The sequence below is a fragment of the Dipodomys merriami genome, unplaced genomic scaffold, assembly GCF_024711535.1.
Source record: "Dipodomys merriami isolate MVZ:Mamm:240054 unplaced genomic scaffold, mDipMer1.0.p SCAF_13, whole genome shotgun sequence".
NCBI classification, from domain to species: Eukaryota; Metazoa; Chordata; class Mammalia; order Rodentia; family Heteromyidae; genus Dipodomys; species Dipodomys merriami.
Window position 1 is genome coordinate 42,371,175 of NW_027202604.1, and position 18,443 is coordinate 42,389,617.

Here is an 18,443-nt window from a genome sequence, read left to right on the forward strand (position 1 = left end):
GAGGTATTCCCAGTCCTCCAGAGCCAGAGCCAGGTCTAGTATTAGAAATTTTCCATACCTTCTGTCTCAGTCTGGGAAGGGAAGACATTGCTTGCCACTGCAATTCCCCACTTCTGCCTGATATAACAAAGAATTCCTTTTGGTGGCATGTCAGGGTTTCCTGCCTACAGCTGCTGGGGTTTTCCCATGGGAAAGCTCCATGGGAGGGGAGTTCAGACTGTCTCAGAACAAGCCATCCTGCCTTCCCATGGGTTTAGCTTCTGTCTCCTTATCCACTCGGGCAGTGGAGTGGTGTCCTATTCCCCAGGGTCTGCTGAAGCTTCTGGAAGGGTGCCTTTCCTTTTCTGCTGGAGAGTTTGACTCATTCCAAGGTCCTAGCACCGAACCTGGCCGGAAGCAGGCATTCATCAGATTTGTTGGATGAAGTAGTGTTCCAGGTGGGCTGTATAGCTGTATGGTGGGCTGTATGGTGGGCTGTATGGCTGTATGGTGGGCTGTATGGCGGGCTGTATGGCTGTATGGCGGGCTGTATGGCTGTATGGCGGGCTGTATGGCTGTATGGCGGGCTGTATGGTGGGCTGTATGGCTGTATGGCAGGGCCACTGTCTGGGGAGCAGGGAAGCCCTCTGGGCGATGGGTACCACCTGATCCACTGCAGCTTCTCCCAGGTGTTTGGTCCTCCCCTCCGCTCCCTCTCGACCCGGACCAGCCTCACCCACTTGGCTCATTTGGCCGGCTGTCCTTTGGCAACGGCATCCCGCGGGGCTGGGCGCTGAGGCAGGCCTGGGAGTCGGGGCTCCCCGCGGGCCGGGGCTGGGCCAGCAAAGCTACCTCGAGCCCGAGCCGGGGGCGGGGCTGGCTGGCTGGGGACTAGCGGCGGGCTTCCGGGGAGGTGGATGGCCTGGGGGTGGGGCCGAGGGCGGAGTCCGCCGGGGGGCGGGGCTAGCTGGGGACTAGCGGCGGGCTTCCGGGGAGGTGGATGGCCTGGGGGTGGGGCCGAGGGCGGAGTCCGCCGGGGGGCGGGGCTAGCTGGGGACTAGCGGCGGGCTTCCGGGGAGGTGGATGGCCTGGGGGTGGGGCCGAGGGCGGAGTCCGACGGGGGGCGGGGCTAGCTGGGGACTAGCGGCGGGCTTCCGGGGAGGTGGATGGCCTGGGGGTGGGGCCGAGGGCGGAGTCCGCCGGGGGGCGGGGCTGGCTGGCTGGGGACAAGCGGGCGGGCTTCCGGGGAGGTAGGGGCGGGGCCGCGTACCGAGGGCGGAGTAAGGGGTAAAGCTGAGCATCGGAGACTGGGGGCCGAGGTGCTGAGGGAAAGGGAGGACCTGGAGGGGAGGGGACGGCGCTGAGGGCGGGACGGAGGCGCTGTTGGGGCGGGGCTTAGGGGAGATGCTGCGCGGGAAGGGGCGGGGCTGAGTGGAGAGGGGCGGGGCTTGGGCCCTGCGGGAGCACGTTTTGGGGGCGGAGTCATGTGCTGAGGGCTGGGTCCGGGCGGTGCTGAGGGGGCTGCGAGGCGCCGCTTAGGACGGAGCTCGGCGGTCGTCGTCGTCTGACCGGCCTTGGGCGGAGTAGGGGCGGGCCGGGGCGGAGCCGAGTCCGCGGGGCGCCGGCCGGGGCGGGGCCGCGGGAGGCGGCCGGCGGCCGGCGGCCGGCGGCGCAGCGGGTTCAGGTGCGGCGGTTCCACGTCGCCGTCGACGCGCGGGCCGGAGCGGGCCCGGGGCCGGGCGAGGCCATGGCGGGGCCGGGCCCTGCCGAGCAGGACGAGCAGTACGACTTCCTGTTCAAGCTCGTGCTCGTGGGGGACGCGAGCGTGGGCAAGACGTGCGTGGTGCAGCGCTTCAAGACGGGCGCCTTCTCGGAGCGCCAGGGGAGCACCATCGGCGTGGACTTCACCATGAAGACGCTGGAGATCCAGGGCAAGCGGGTCAAGGTGGGCCGGGCCGCGGGTCCGGCGGGGGCTGCCGGGGCGCGCGCGGCCGGGCGGCTGCCCTCCCGCCGCCTTCCGGGCGCGCGCCCGCGGTGGGAGCTCGGCCGGGAAGCGGGGCCGAGCGGGGCCCGAGGGCCCAAAGTTTCCGTCAGTTTCCGGCCCGGCCCCGCCCCCGGCCGGCTGCGGTGAGGGCGGCGGAGCCTTGGCCGGGCGGCCGCGGGGGGGACGGGGGGGCGGAGGGCGGGGGGGCGGCGGGGGGGGCGGAGGGCGGGGACCCGCCGCGGCCGCCCGGCGGACTCGGCAGGATGTGGCTGCCATGGGGCCCCGGCGAAGGCGGCGGCCGGGTAAGCGTGTCTGTGATGAATGAGAAGTTTGTCCACGTCAGCCCGCCTGCCCTGCCCGCCTGTTCCCCGTGCCCGCTCCCTGCCCTGCCCCCTGCCCTGCCCGCCTGTTCCCCGTGCCCGCTCCCTGCCCTGCCCCCTGCCCTGCCCCCTGTCCTCTCCCCTGCCCCCTGACCCCCGGCCCCGACCCCCTGCCCTGCCCCCTGTCCTCTCCCCTGCCCCCTGACCCCCGGCCCCGACCCCCTGCCCTGCCCCCTGTCCTCACCCCTGCCCCCTGACCCTCGGCCCCGACCCCCCTGCCCTGCCCCCTGTCCTCACCCCTGCCCCCGGCCCCGACCCCCTGCCCTGCCCCCTGTCCTCACCCCTGCCCCCTGCCCCGCTCCCTGCCCTGCCCCCTGTCCTCTCCCCTGCCCCCCGGCCCCTACCCCCTGCCCCCTGCCCTCTGTCCTCCCCCGTGCCCCACTCCCTGTCCTGCCCCCTCTCCTCTCCCCTGCTCCCTGCCCTGCCCCCTGTCCTCCCCCCTGCCCCCTGCCCTCCCCCCGTGCCCGCTCCCTGCCCTGCCCCCTCTCCTCTCCCCTGCCCTCTGTCCTCCCCCGTGCCCCACTCCCTGCCCTGCCCCCTGTCCTCTCCCCTGCCCCCTGCCCTGCCCCCTCTCCTCTCCCCTGCTCCCTGCCCTGCCCCGTGCCCCGCTCCCTGCCCTGCCCCCTGTCCTCTCCCCTGCCCCCTGCCCTGCCCCCTGTCCTCCCCCCTGCCCCCTGCCCTCCCCCCGTGCCCGCTCCCTGCCCTGCCCCCTGTCCTCCCCCCTGCCCCCTGCCCTCCCCCCGTGCCCCGCTCCCTGCCCTGCCCCCTGTCCTCTCCCCTGCCCCCTGCCCTGCCCCCTGTCCTCCCCCCTGCCCCCTGCCCTCCCCCCGTGCCCGCTCCCTGCCCTGCCCCCTGTCCTCTCCCCTGCTCCCTGCCCTGCCCCGTGCCCCGCTCCCTGCCCTGCCCCCTGTCCTCCCCCCTGCCCCCTGCCCTCCCCCCGTGCCCGCTCCCTGCCCTGCCCCCTGTCCTCTCCCCTGCTCCCTGCCCTGCCCCCTGTCCTCTCCCCTGCTCCCTACCCTGCCCCGTGCCCCGCTCCCTGCCCTGCCCCCTGTCCTCCCCCCTGCCCCCTGCCCTGCCCCGTGCCCCGCTCCCTGCCCTGCCCCCTGTCCTCCCCCCTGCCCTGCCCCGTGCCCCGCTCCCTGCCCTGCCCCCTGTCCTCTCCCCTGCCCCCTGCCCTGCCCCCTGTCCTCCCCCCTGCCCCCTGCCCTCCCCCCGTGCCCGCTCCCTGCCCTGCCCCCTCTCCTCTCCCCTGCCCTCTGTCCTCCCCCGTGCCCCACTCCCTGCCCTGCCCCCTGTCCTCTCCCCTGCCCCCTGCCCTGCCCCCTCTCCTCTCCCCTGCTCCCTGCCCTGCCCCGTGCCCCGCTCCCTGCCCTGCCCCCTGTCCTCTCCCCTGCCCCCTGCCCTGCCCCCTGTCCTCCCCCCTGCCCCCTGCCCTCCCCCCGTGCCCGCTCCCTGCCCTGCCCCCTGTCCTCCCCCCTGCCCCCTGCCCTCCCCCCGTGCCCCGCTCCCTGCCCTGCCCCCTGTCCTCTCCCCTGCCCCCTGCCCTGCCCCCTGTCCTCCCCCCTGCCCCCTGCCCTCCCCCCGTGCCCGCTCCCTGCCCTGCCCCCTGTCCTCTCCCCTGCTCCCTGCCCTGCCCCGTGCCCCGCTCCCTGCCCTGCCCCCTGTCCTCCCCCCTGCCCCCTGCCCTCCCCCCGTGCCCGCTCCCTGCCCTGCCCCCTGTCCTCTCCCCTGCTCCCTGCCCTGCCCCCTGTCCTCTCCCCTGCTCCCTACCCTGCCCCGTGCCCCGCTCCCTGCCCTGCCCCCTGTCCTCCCCCCTGCCCCCTGCCCTGCCCCGTGCCCCGCTCCCTGCCCTGCCCCCTGTCCTCCCCCCTGCCCTGCCCCGTGCCCCGCTCCCTGCCCTGCCCCCTGTCCTCTCCCCTGCCCCCTGCCCTGCCCCCTGTCCTCCCCCCTGCTCCCTGCCCTGCCCCGTGCCCCGCTCCCTCCCCTGCCCCCTGTCCTCTCCCCTGCTCCCTGCCCTGCCCCCTGTCCTCTCCCCTGCTCCCTGCCCTGCCCCGTGCCCCGCTCCCTGCCCTGCCCCCTGTCCTCTCCCCTGCTCCCTGCCCTGCCCCCTGTCCTCTCCCCTGCTCCCTGCCCTGCCCCCTGTCCTCTCCCCTGCTCCCTGCCCTGCCCCCTGTCCTCTCCCCTGCTCCCTGCCCTGCCCCCTGTCCTCTCCCCTGCTCCCTGCCCTGCCCCCTGTCCTCTCCCCTGCTCCCTGCCCTGCCCCGTGCCCCGCTCCCTGCCCTGCCCCCCGGCCCGGCCCCCCTGCCCCCGTCCTCCCCCCTGCCCTCCCTGCCCCCCGGCCCGGCCCGTGTGCTCCTCGCTCACGGGGCGCCCAGTATCTTTTCTGAATTGAACGGTGCGGAAATCCTTCGTGATGGCTTCAGTGTCTCCCGGTGCAGGAACGGAAGCGGAAACGGGGCCGTGCGCAGGGAGGCCGTGCTTCACCTCCAGGGGCACAGGCCGCGCGGGGCAGGGTCTGCCTCGGGGCTCTCGGCGCTGCGCTGCGCGGTGGTGTCTGTAGATCTCTACCATTGGGATTTTTTGTTTGGACGGTCGTGGGCCTTGTACTCTGGGCCTGGGCGCTGTCCCTCAGCTCGGAGCTCCAGGCGAGCGCTCCACCACTTGAGCCGCAGCCCCACTTCCGGGTTTTGGGTGGTTAATTGGAGACTTTCCTGCCCAGGCTGGCTTTGAACCGGGATATCTTTAGCTCTCAGCCTCCTGAGTAGCTAGGATGACCGGCGTGAGCCACCCGCACCCAGCTCCCAAGGGGATTTTTTTAAGGGTCCTATTCCCCAGGCTGCAGGCCTGCTATTGTTGCCTTTGGCCAGGATAATTAGCTCTTTGTTTTTGCCCCTGTAAAAATTGGGGTCATTTCTGGATGTTGTCTCTCTAAGTAAGTCAAAGGCATTTTTATGACCTCACTGCCTCTAGAGTAGATGTAACTGGGTCAGCAGAAACTTCTGCTTTGCAATATTGTAGTCTTTGGAGTTTCAGTGCAGTTTGGTTTTCGTGGTGTAGGAAAGGGCAAGGTGTAGGCCGGGAGCTCTGAATTATTCAGGACCACCCCCACAGGGTTCTGTGGCTGAATTTGTATTCCTGATGTTGCGAGCAGTCACATTGAAAGTGCAGTGATGGCCTGGCCAGCTGCTGGGCTGCATCTGGAGTGGGGTGTGGTGGCTCTGTGCTGGCTGCAGGGTCCCTGTTTACCTGTGGCATGTGGAGCCGGGTGGCCTGTGTACCCACCCATGGGCTGTGCAGTGCAGACCTGGGCAGCCCATTATTTCTTTTCTTTATAGTTGCTTCCAGATTGCTTCCTTGAGAGGCAGCCTGGGCTGAGTAAGAGTTATGAGGCCTCCAAGGTACGGTGGTTACCTTTCTGAAAGACTGTGTTTGGTTGCTGGAGGACACTATTATTATTTTAAATTGTATTTTTATCCTTAATAGTTGAAGTAGTTGTGCAAAGGAGTTACCTTCCAACAAATCAGTTTACAAATAACATGCAGGATGATAATGATAATTGTATTATTCTTTTTATGGCTAGAGTTCACATGCTCAGCCCTCAGTTTGACCTGGGCCTGGCATGTGAACTCTATCACTCAGACATACCTCCAGCTCTGATGCTGGATTTCATAACAGTTTGAGGAACCTTAGAAATAGATCATCTGAGAATATGTAGCTCCTCTGAGGGGTATATACATTGAGGTGAGTTGGGAATGCTAAAAAGGCTGAAGCCCAGAGGCTTTAACTAGTTTCCCAGCCTGCCTAAATACTACCACTTTTACCAGCTGCATATTGAAGAAGTTTCACTTGTTATTTGCTTTTAAAGAGTTTTGCTGCTAAATGTAATTAAATTAATTACTGTTCCCCATAGTCACTTGCCACTGTAACAGTAATATCCAGCCCATTAATAATAATATCAACCCAATAATTAATATCCAGCCCAATAATTAATAATATCCAACTCCATTTTTCTTCACCGTGCCTCTCATTCTGTTTTTCGCATCACTAGCCCTCTGTCCTTTAAACATGCAAGATTGTTCCTGCCTCGAGAATTTTGTGCTTGTTCCCCTGCTGTCATACTTTGTCCCCAGATCCCTATGTACTTGTTGTGTTCATTGTTTGGGTTCCAGTGTGAATGTAACCTCTTTAGACAGGGCTTTCCTGATCTCCCAGACCCTCTTTTTCCATTATTGTATCTGCTCATAGCACTTATTTGGACTTAAAATTATCTGATATGTCTTCTCCTGTATCCAGTGAGATGCACTAGCACATGGTGTTCATATATACCTGTATACTGGTTAATATTTATAGAGAGGAAGCTGAGGCCAAGGTGAGTGACCGGCTTACCTAGGGCTTTTCATGGGTCATTGGTGAAACCAGGATTTGAACACAGTGTCTATCTGGCGAAACCCAGTGCTTATTTTTACACCTGACCACTTTCTGATTAACTCTTAGCCTATAAAGTTGACCACGAGATTCTGAATGTGGGTGAATCTAGTGAAAATGCAATGTGCCTGTTGCACTCACCAAAAGAAAAATGTAGACTAGGGTGTTTTACAAAAGTTATTCACTAGTAAGTGTTGGCACCCAAAGAGTTTAAGGGTATTTATCAATTACTGTGCTAGTTAGTAAACTTTCTGCATGGTCATTATTTCCTGTTCCCTCATGCATTTGTTTGGTTCTAACTCCCTGGACTGGAATTGTAATGTAAGTCTGAGTACTGTCTTCCTGATTGTGGCGTTTCTGAAAGACAGACATTAGATCAGGAGTCTGAAGGCTTGGTCCTTACTCAACCCGTGCCACAACCTTGAGTAATTCCACTTTCTGCTTGGTGCCTCAGACTTCTTCATCCGTGAAATGGGACTTGATCATTCTGCCTAATTTTGAAAAATAATGGACATGCCTAAAATAATTTAAAATTTCCTTATTTTTTTTTCTTGTGTTCAGTCATGGGGTTTGAACTCAGCACCAGTGTTCTGTCCCTTAGCTTTTTTTGCTCAAAGCTAGTGCTCGACCACTTTGAGCCACAGCATTACTTCTGGTTTTCTGGTGGTTAATTGGAGATGAGTATCATGGACTTTCCTGGCTGGGTTGGCTTTGAACCTTGGTTCTCAGATCTCACCACTGGTGCCCGGCCTCCTTTATGTGTTTTTGAATAGATAGCTCATTTACATGGTTCAGGTTCCAAAATTTGGAACACTTAAATGGATACATAGGGGGAAAAAATCCCTTTTTTTTCCTTTGCCCTCTAAGCTACTCTTAACAGAAGCAATCTATATTACCTACTTCTTGTTAAATGTATTATAAGGAAAACAAGATATAAATGTAAACTAGTATTTGGATTTATTTGCTTATTGCTGCTGTTACCACTTTCCACATAAAATGTCTTAGCCTGTCCCCCCCCCCCCCCATTTCGCTGATCACAATGTCCCCCAGGAAATCTCAGCTGGCTCTCAAGCCTTAAACCCTTGTGAATGCTGCTGTATTCCCTTTTATCTGGGACAACAAAAAGGCTTGTTATGTAAAGTCACTTTTGCAAATCACCAGGCACACTAGCCTGCAGCAACTAGGGTCAGCCTTGTTAGAATCTTACCCCTTATTCAGCTGTCAAAGCTTGCTGTCTATTTGTTGAGGTTCTTTCGGGTCTGATCTGTTATTCATAGAGGTGAAAGTCTTTGCCCTTGGGTCTTAGCCTCCAGATTTCAGGACCTTTGGCCTTGGTTGTCAATTTGCCCATGGCCCCACACGTCTTTGTTTTTGTAGCTGCTTCTGGTAATTCCCAAAGAAAGGTCAGGGTAGGGTGAAAGGAATTGTGTGTGTGTGTGTGTGTGCACACGCGCGTGTGAGTGACAGTGGCTCATGCTTACTACGTCAGTGCTCTACCACTGAACTACATCCCCAACTTGGATTTTTAAATGTTTTTTATTTAAGGGCTGGGAAGTTGGCTCAGTGGTAGAGCGCTTGCCTTGCATGCCTGAGGCCCTGGGTTCGATTCCTCAGCACCACATAAGAAAAAAGCCGGAAGTGGCGTTGTGGCTCAGTGGTAGAGCGCTAGCCTTGAGCTGAAGAGCTGAGGGACAGTGCCCAGGCCCAGAGTTCAGGCCCCACAACCAGACCCAAAAAAAAAAAAAAAAGTTTTTTATTTTAATTACTTAGTTGGTTGTGGAGATTGAATTCAGAGTGTGGGCACTGTCTCTGAGTTTTTCATTCAAAGCTGCCACTCTACCACTTTGAGCCACAGCTCTACTTCTGGTCTCTGAGTTTTTCATTCAAGGCTGCCACTCTACCACTTTGAGCCACAGCTCTATTTCTGGTTTTCTGGTGGTTAGAGATAAGGGTCTCATGGACTTTCCTGTCCAGCCTGGCTTTGAACTACAATCCTCAGATCTCAGCCTTCTGAAATTACAGGCTTGAGTCACAGGTACCTGGCCTTTTTTTTTGTTTAGGTAGGTTGTGGGGGCTGAACTCAGCCTTGGATGCTGTACCTCAGCTCTTCAGTTCTAGTCTAGTATGCCCTACCACTTGAGCCACAGCGCTACTTCCAACTGTTTTTTGCTTATGTGGTGCTGAGAAATCGAATCCAGGGCCTTATGCATGCAAGGCAAGCACTCTACCTCTGAGCCAACATCTCAGCCCTGGCTTATTTTTAACTTTTTTTTTTTTTTTTTTTTTGTCAGTCATGGGGCTTGAACTCTCTGGGCCTGGGCACTGAGCCTCAGCTCCACTTTTGGTTTTCTGGTAGTTAATTGGAGATACGAGTTTCATGAACTTTCCTGATCCTCAGATCTCAGCCTCCTGAGTAGCTGGGATTACAGGTGTGAGCCACCAGTACCTGGCTATTTTTTTTTAACCTGGCTATTTTTATTTATTTTTTCCTTTCTCTCTTTCTTTTCTTTTCTTTTCTTTTCTTTTTTTTTTTTTTTTTTTTTTTTTTTTTGCTAGTTCTGGGGCTTGAACTGAGGGCCTGGGCGCTGTCCCTAAGCTTCTTTTGGGCAAGGATAGCACTCTACCACTTGAGTCACAGCACCACTTCTGGCTTTTTCTGTTTATGTGGTACTGAGAAATCAAACCCAGGGCTTCATGCATGCTAGGCAAGCACTCTGCCACTGAGCCACATTCCCAGCCCCTATTTTTAATTTTTTTTAGTTTGGCCTCTCCTTCCAATTGAGTCTGGATTTGCTTGTGTACATTTCTTACTTGAATAAAGTCAGTTTAACTTTTCAGCTCTGATCAGAAATAGCAAAAGGATCCCCCACAGTGTAACCCCTGCCTTCACTATATTTGATGTCAGTATAACATGTGGAGGAGATGGGGGCAAACAAGTCGTTTAAGGATTCAGGTGAACCTGTTGCAACAATGAGAAGTACAAAATGTCATGTCAAAACCAGCTTTACAATGTCGGTGGGGGGGGAGGGGGGTATAATTTGGTGGGGGGAGGGGGGAGGCTGGGAAGGGAGGTGAAGGGTAAACAAAGGAGGAGGCTGCAATGCTTGGTAAGAAATGTATGCATTATCCTGCCCATGTAATTGTAGCCCCTCTGTACAGTATGTTCTCAAATAAAATAAAATAATATTAAAAAAAATTAAAAAAAAATAGCAAAAGGACCATTAGATAAGGAAGGCATTGTAGGACAAACTGCTTGTGTGAAGAAATCTGTTCTTTTTTTTTTTGGTGGGTTGTGGGGCTTTAACTCTGGGCCTGGCCTGGGTACTGTCCCCAATCTCTTCAGCTCAGGGCAAGTGCTCTACCACTTGAGTCACAGCTCCACTTCCCATTTTCTGGTGGTTAATTGTAGATAAAGACTCTCACAGACTTTCCTTGCCTGGCCTGGCTTTGAACTGTGATCCTCAGATCTCAGCCTCCTGAGTAGCTAGGATTACAGGTGTTTGCCACTGGCTCTCAGAAATCTGTTCTTAATTCTAATGGTAACCATTCTCACTGCCAAGTAACCCTTCCCTCCCAAGGTTTCTTATTTTCCTTCATTTTGGGGGTGGGGGATGAAAGGCAGGGGGCCTGAGACCAGGACTTAAACTCAGAACCTGACACATTGGCTCGTTGGCTAGTGCTCTACCAGCAGAACCACACCTCCATCTCCTTAAGGGTTCTTAAAACCCTGATGCAGTGAATAGTGAAAGCCAGGGGAAAAAGGCTGGTTTCAGAACTTCACAACACCATGCTAGAGCCTTGGCTTTGCTATGTATTTATTACCTTGAACATGTGATGTTACCTCTTCCTGTCTCCTTCACCTGCAAAACCCCTTTAAGGACCTGACCCTTGTGGATCATCAGTGTACCTTAAGCACCTAAAGAGAGAGTAGGAAAGGGAGTCAGGAAGCTTATGTGCTTAGCCTACTTGATATGAGTAGGTCACTCACTGATTAGTTACCATGTAGATAAAGTGAGGAAAGTCATATCTAACTTGTCTACAGGAGGTTTTCTATGTAAGAAAGGGAAGGAGATTGGATTCCAGTGATTGTGTTAGCACTGGAGGGGGCTTGGGCAGTAACTGGAAACCAGTTGAGTGATAATGGGGAGGTAAAGTCACAGGAGGCCTTTGAGTACCTCACTGCTCTACATGGGCATTAGGGCACCCCTTGTCTATTCATTCCCTTTTTTTGTTGTCATTGGTTATGAGGCTTGAACTCTGGCCCTATGTGCTGTCCCTCAGCTCTTCAGCACAAGGTGAACACTCTACCACTTGAGACACAGTGCCACTTCCCAGTTTTCTGGTGGTTTATTGAAGGTAAGAGTCTCCGGACTTTTCCTGCCTAGGCTGGCTTTGAACCATGATCCTTAGATCTCGGCTTCCTTAGTAGCTAGGATTACAGGTGTGAGCCACTGGCACCCAGTTTATTCATTCCCTTTCTTTGTTCTTTTTTTTTTTTTTTGGTCCGGTCGTGGGGCCTGAACTCTGGGCCTGGGTGCTGTCCCTCAGCTCTTTAGCTCAAGGCTAGCGCTCTACCACTTGAGCCACAGCGCCACTTCTGGCTTTTTCTTTTTTTGCTTATGTGGTGCTGAGGAATCGAACCCAGGGCCTCGAGCATGCAAGGCAAGCACTCTACCACTGAGCCACCTTCCCAGCCCCCTTTCTTTGTAACCTGTAAGTCTTTGAAAACCCTGTATGTTTTCTTTGCTTCCTGTTGACCTGTACACCTCTGGTGAGGCTGTGTGGTTTTCTTTGGGTGCTATGGGCATGAAGAGTTCTCAGCAAGAGGAAAAGTGTTTTCTCACAGGTGTTCATATTTTACTGATTTTCACCACTTTCTTTATGCAATGCTCTGTTTGATCTTCAGGACACTCTGGGCCTGGATATGACAAGGAGTAAACCAGAGCCTAGCCTTTGGCTCCTGGTCAGGAATTTTCTCTTTGCAGCTTTATATCCTGCAACACTTCCAGCAAACAGAATACACAAAAGAACAACCAAGAAAAGTCGACTAATTTTATAGATCACTTGTATTTTACTTTTGTGTATGTGTGTGTTTGTGTGTGTGTGCATGTGTGCTGGTATTGGGTCTTGAACCCAGGGCTTCATGGTCTTACTTGGCCATTTTGCTAAAGTCTGAGGCTCTACCCATGAGCCACAGCTCCAGTTCCAGTTTTTTGCTGGTTAATTGGAGATAAGAGTCTCACAGACTTTTCTGCCCTGGCTGGCTTTGAACTGTGATTTACAGATCTCAGCCTCCTGAGTAGCTAGGATTACGAGCATGAGCCACTTATGCCCGGCAAAAAAAAGCTTACCTTTTAGACTGTCCTACTAAGTGTTCTTTTTTTTTTTTTTTTTCTGGGGGGGGGGGTCCGGTCGTGGGGCCTGAACTCTGAGCCTGGGTGCTGTCCCTCAGTTCTTCAGCTCAAGGCTAGCACACTACCACTTGAGCCACAGCTCCACTTCCGGCTTTTTTTTCCCTGCTTACGTGGTGCTGAGGAATCGAACCCAGGGCCTCAAGCATGCAAGGCAAGTGCTCTACCACTGAGCCACCTTCCCAGCCCATGGCCTACTAAGTGTTCTATTGTTCAGAACAGAAACCAGTGAAATCCTAATAAGGACCCTGGGTCATTAATAGACACCACTCAATATCTTCTCTATTCTTACCACTTTAGCTTGCAAACTTCCCTTTCTTCTGTTGGAAAAAAGGAGACTAATTATTTTAAGACTATTATTAAGTAGTTGTACAAACATTATAATTTCATAAGTCAGGTTATGAGTACAATGCTTCTTGATCAGTGTTACCCCTTACATTTCTCTCCTATCATTCTCCCTTCCATCTCTACTCTCAGGTTACATAGTTCAGTTTGTATGTAATGTACATTGAATATAATGTCTGCACATGCTCACCTTTCCTCCCTCCATTTGTGTGCCCCTGCCTTTACTTTTCCCCAAAAACATGGGAAACTAATCTTCAGTGAGGTATGTGAGCATTAATTCTTAGAGATTTTTCACTTGGGTGTTCATGAATGATCACGTTGACATCATCCCAAATGTGGAGTTTTTAAGCTGGGTGCAGTGGTCCCAGCCTACTTAGAAGCCAAATCAAGACGATCCCTTGGGCCCAGGAGTTCAAGGCCAGCCTGGGCGACAGTGAGAATTATCTCAGAAACAAAACAAAAGATATATGGAGTGTGACTAGAAATAACAGGCTAGAGCTTACGTGTGAGGTGGGTGTTGTTCTTTTCAGAGTTGGTTCCTTGAGAAATTACAGCTCCTAAATGTTGAATCAACTGACATTCTGCACTTGACATCTGTTTTGAAACTGTAGCTCTCTCTTTTGGCAGGTCTTTCATGGGTGGATGTGATGATTGGAGCTAGTCACAGGCCACTGGAGCCTGACATAGTATTAGCAGTTCTCTGTCCAAAATGATGCCCCATGTTCAATATCTCCTTCAAGAACATACCCCTGTTGACCCAACTTACTCACACTAGGCCTCACTTTACTTTTTTATCTTTTTGAAATTTATTTTTTTTTAATTTTTTAAATTCTAATAGGCCTTATGAAGATTTTTCAGTTCCCACTACCTGATAAACTTTCAGTAATCACAGATTCAAAATTAACTTCATTTTTTCTCTCATTTTCATGTAAGCCAAGCTAAAGATAGAAATCTAAGTACACAATAATTTCCTCAGAATTTTGAAGATACTGCTTCCAGTGCTGTTGATGTAGTCTGATTGTAGATGAAGTACTGTTTTTCTTTTTTTGGGGGGGTCCGGTCGTGGGGCCTGAACTCTGGGCCTGGGCACTGTCCCTCAGCTCTTCAGCTCAAGGCTAGCACTCTACCACTTGAGCCACAGCACCACTTCCGGCTTTTTTCTTATGTGGTGCTGAGGAATCGAACCCAGGGCCTCAAGCATGCAAGGCAAGTGCTCTACCACTGAGCCACCTTCCCAGCCCAAAGTACTGTTTTTCTTGCCCTGGCTTTTTCTTTTTGGAAGCATAGATTTCTGGGGGAAAAAAAAAATCTGATGTCCTGAAATATTAGAAGAGTGTCTAGGTATAGGGCAGTTCTTCATCTAGCTCTGAACTTGGTATATATAATCAATATGATAATTCTTATCTTTCTAAAGCTCTGTGGAATTGAAGTAGCTCTTTTAATAGCTCCTCTTTCTCTCAGTTTTTTTCTTATGTTGAATAGGAGCTAAAACCTAAGGATATATATTCCTTGTCTGTTACCTTTCTTCCACCCCTTCCCCCCTTTATGCTGGGGATAGAACCCAAGGCTACTTGGAAATAAGAGTCTCACTGACTTTCCTGGCTGGCTGGCTTTGAACCTTGATCCTGGATCCAGGATTATAGGCCTGCTGTTTCTTTATTCTTTATATTTCCTGTAAGCTGGAGGTTAAATTGAGCCTCAAGTAACACTGTCAACTGCTTTGATGAGAATACATTACAGGTAATATGTGCTTTTTCCTGCTACTTGTTGAAGCCAAGACATCAGTCCTCCATAAGTTAGGCTATATATGATCCTTGTCACACGTTTACAGTATATCCCAATCAGTCTCAAACCTCTGTCACTTCACTTGCTGTTTATTTTCATAGATACCCTTCTGGCATGTACCTAGCCTACTTGAAGCTCTATGTTCCTTCCCAGCACCTGAGTTAAAAAAAAAATGCCAGTGACCTTAGCTGTTAGGAGCAGCAGCAATGTAGATAGGACTGAAAGGAAGCATACCTCTAAACTGGAAGGCTGTCTGTGGAGGCTGAAGTTGTTGTCTAGAGGCTGAACTTCAGCTTAAGTCAGGGAGATAACTATGCTGTGATTAGATCCTGGTTTATTTGTACCTGCCCTCCTAAACTCTGCTCCAAGTGCCAAAGAAAAAAGGTAACTCAGAGGCAATCCCTGTTTTTTGGTATTCGCTGCTGGCTGAGGGAACAGTTACATAAAAAGTACTTAGCGTGTGAGGCTGTTAATGCCGTCTCTATGGTAACTGGGGTCTCTGAGCCAAGCACCAGACCCCTTGCCTGACAGGTACACTTAGGGTCACTGTAGCAACAGCAGGGCCGAATATTCTCATGAGTTACAGTTCCTGCAGGGCGGGACCTCACAGTGGTCATGAATTTGTGCAGTGGTACACCACAGGCTAGGCCATCCCAGAGGAAGCATGAGGGCTCAGAGAAACGCTGAAAGGTAGGTGATTCCTAAGGAGGAGCATGAAAGGGGCTTTAGATGCCATACTGTGTCAATGCAGGGCCACGGTGCAAGAGGAGTGGAGGGTGTTTGTCCAGGCACCTGCCTGGAGTATCAGATGGACACAGAGGACTGTAGGCTCTTCAAGGCAGGAGTGTAGTGGAGACCAGTCTATGGAAAACTCCCAGGCCTACCTGCTGGCAGGGCCACCTGAAGGCAGCTGGAAGCAAAGTGGTCAGCTGTGTCTAGGAACCCCAGAAGACTGCTTGCCATTGTTTGTTCTTGAGAGGCTAATGCCTCTACAGAGCAGCTTGGAGGAGAAGGACAAATGGGAGGGCCCAAAGCTGGGCTGAAGCCCCAGGGCGGGGTGCTATCCGAGGATCAAATGGTAGGATACAGGAGGTTAATGTGAGAGGTGGATAGGGTTCACTTTGGGTCCTGGAGCATCTCTGATAGACTGTGCTTGCAGACTGTGCTTGGCTGAGCTGGTAGTGGAAGACAGTGAAAGTAGGAATAGTAATGAGAGGTCAGCTAAAGAGTTTCACAGAGGGGCTGGGAAGGTGGCTCAGTGGTAGACTGCTTGCCTTGCATGCATGAAGTCCTGGGTTCGATTCCTCAGCACCACATAAGCAAAAAACCGGAAGTGGAGCTGTGGCTCAAGTGGTAGGGCGCTAGCCTTGAGCTGAAGAGCTGAGGGACAGCGCCCAGGCCCAGAGTTCAGGCCCCATGACCGGACCCCCCCAAAAAAATAGTTTCACAGATTGGCAAGAACAGAAATGATGGGGAACAGAGGTGATAGAGACCAATGAGTGACAGCAGAAGTTGAGAGAGGTGGACAGCTGAGGCTAAGAGATGAGTTGTGAGGAGCCTGAGATGAAAAACTGAAGGACTTGGCGGCTGGAAGAGCTCCAAGGGGCTGCCAGGTGTTCTAAACAGCCTGGGCTGGAGAATTGTAACAGGAGTTGCTATGGAGCTAAGGGTTCAGATTCCTGAATCCTGTTAGAGCTGTTATATACTAGTAGGTGATACCTGCTGCTGATGCTCACTGCTAGTGGTAGGTGAGGATTATGATTACAGCAGCTACCAGTGCTGGGGGCCACTGGTGGTTAAAGCCCAGAGTACTAAGCCTTCCACATGAGTGCCCAGAGCTGTAAGTCTAGCTGCTAAGTCCTTGAGCAGTAGGCCTTCAGCTCTCAGGGCTTTGAGCTGTGAGCCTTTGGGTCTGTAGTTGACCCTAGGCCCTGGACTTTTTTTTTTTTTTTTTTGTCAGTCGTGGGGCTTGAACTCTGGGCCTGAGCGCTGTCCCTCAGCTCTTCAGCTCAAGGCAAGCGCTCTACCACTTGAGCTACAGCGCCACTTCCAGGCCCTGGACTTTTGGCCCTGGAGGAATTTCTCCTTGCTTGCTCATGATTCTAGGTAGACTAGAAGGACCCCAGCCAGCTATTGGGTAACATGTCTACCTGCCTGACTGTGGGCCAGGTAACATAACATGACACAGGAGAGTTTCTGCAGCATCTGCAGACCTGCAGACAAACTCCCCTGAAGAACAGAGCACAGTAGGAGGAGGCCCTCAATCCCAACCTGCCCTACCACCTCCCAGGATACCATAGGGAGAGCTCAGGAATGGGTATGTGGATCACTGTGACCATTTCAACGTATGTCCTGAGAATTAACTTTTCCAAGGTGTTTTTGTTTTTTCTCCCTAAGATGAAGAGGTAAGGAATTTTCCACTGTCTCCTTTTTTACTTAGGACAAGACTTCAAGCAGATTCTTCCTTTGTTTCTGTCAGGAGAGACAGAAAGGTTTTATACAGGCCTTATAACTGAACTAACTGTTTTTAAACGAGGTGTTACTACACAAGATTGATTTCCACCCACCCCCATGACACGTGTGAACTGCTCTTGGGGGCTTGTAACATGCAGCCCCTGCCTGACCACTTGAACCCGCCTCTGGACTCTTGACGTTCGGAGGAGGGCCTGCCCGGTGCAGGCTCAGTGCTGGCCACTCTCGAGAGTGGAGCTGTCCGAAGGGGCCTTTCTTCAAAGCCCATTCTTAATGATAAGTTTGGAGTCACATACTGAGTGTCCTCGGCCAATTCCTGCTCTACAGTCCCATCTTCATCCCACACAAGAATGAATTTGCTTTAGGAAGTATAGCCTTATCTTTATTTCTTTTTTAAAAATGTATACAGAAAACATTTCTTTTGGTTCACAGCTCTAGTGAAGGCTTTCTTAAGTCTTGAGGCAATGCAGTGAAGTACACCAGATAGTTCAGTTGGGTCTAGGTTGGGGGTGTAGTGTAGTTGTAGAATGCTTGTGAGAATGTGCAAAGTCCTGGATTTGGTCCCTAGTATCCAAGAAAACAAAGAAAGAAAAAGGGAAAGAGAAGTTGGGGTTAAGGGATAGGATGGGACTAGTGTTTGTTTTTTTCCCCATGTACCAAGGTTTGAACTCAAGACCTCCAGCTTGCTTGGCTTACTTTCTTGGCTGGTGCTCTTTCACTTGAATCATGCCTCTAGCCTGGCTTGCTGGTTATTTTGGAGATGGGGTCTCATGGACTTTTCTGTCCAGGCTCACTTTGACCTACAGTCCTTCAGATATTTGTCTCTTGAGTAGTTAGGGTTACAGGTGTAACTAGAGTTAGGGGTTTAGTCAAGTGGTAGAATGCTTATCTACCATGCTCAAGGCCCTAGAGTCAAATCTCTAGTACTGCAAAAAAGAGGATGCTCATGAAATAGTTCTCAGTATAGGTGAAAGTGTTCGTTGAAATAAAGGAAATGGTCATGATCGTGCCTACGACAACATCCAGCAGGGGAACCTTGCTACAATACCCCATGGTACCTAAGAGAAGAGAGGCGAGGGGACTGGGCAGAAGATCACAAGTGTGCTGCAGACTGTGCGCTCAGGCTTTGCTGAGGAAGCCACTGTTCGGAGTTTAGGTGCCTCGGCTGTGCTGGGCACCCGTCAGAGCCTCTGTGGGCTGTGGTGAGGGTGACAGAGCCAGGACTCCCACAGATCCCTGGGACTTGGTTTGCTGGGCTTCTGAGCCCCTGGGCCTGGCACAGAACTGTCCCGTGATAGTGTAGGAGGTCTCTGCCTGGTGTGTATGGTGGTGCCTGCATCTCCTAACAGCCACTGTGGCAGACCCTCTCTTCCCCCCTATTTCCCTTGGGTACTACCAGATGGTGAGCTTGCCTGGGGAGGGAATGCTTATTCCTTGGGACGCAGGGTTCTCTTGGCTTGGCTTCTCCTTCCTCTTCTGGATGATGGAAAGCACTTGGGCCAAGAGACTGAGGCTCCTTTTACCCTCACCTTCTTTGCAGTCCACTGTAGGACTATTCTCCAGCCAGCGGCCAAACTGATATTTCTAGTGAGTGAGTTTGTTGCTGAGGATGGAACTCAGGCCTGGGAGTCTGCTGCACCCCACTTTCTGGGGTGATCATTA

General features: G+C 53.3%; 1 protein-coding gene across 2 annotated transcripts in view; it reads left to right on the forward strand.

Moving 5' to 3' along the window:
* Nucleotides 1–1,598: 1,598 nt before the first annotated feature.
* LOC138824884 (ras-related protein Rab-43) overlaps nucleotides 1,599–18,443 on the forward strand; it is a 29,496-nt gene continuing 12,651 nt past the window's right edge. The window contains exon 1 of one of the 2 annotated variants that reach the window (XM_070019315.1): nucleotides 1,599–1,924. In XM_070019315.1, the coding sequence (XP_069875416.1) occupies nucleotides 1,727–1,924 (198 nt within the window). In that variant the 5' untranslated portion in view covers nucleotides 1,599–1,726. Of the gene's footprint in view, nucleotides 1,925–2,215; nucleotides 2,266–18,443 lie in introns of those variants that run through there. The other variant, XM_070019316.1, reaches the window with a different exon arrangement.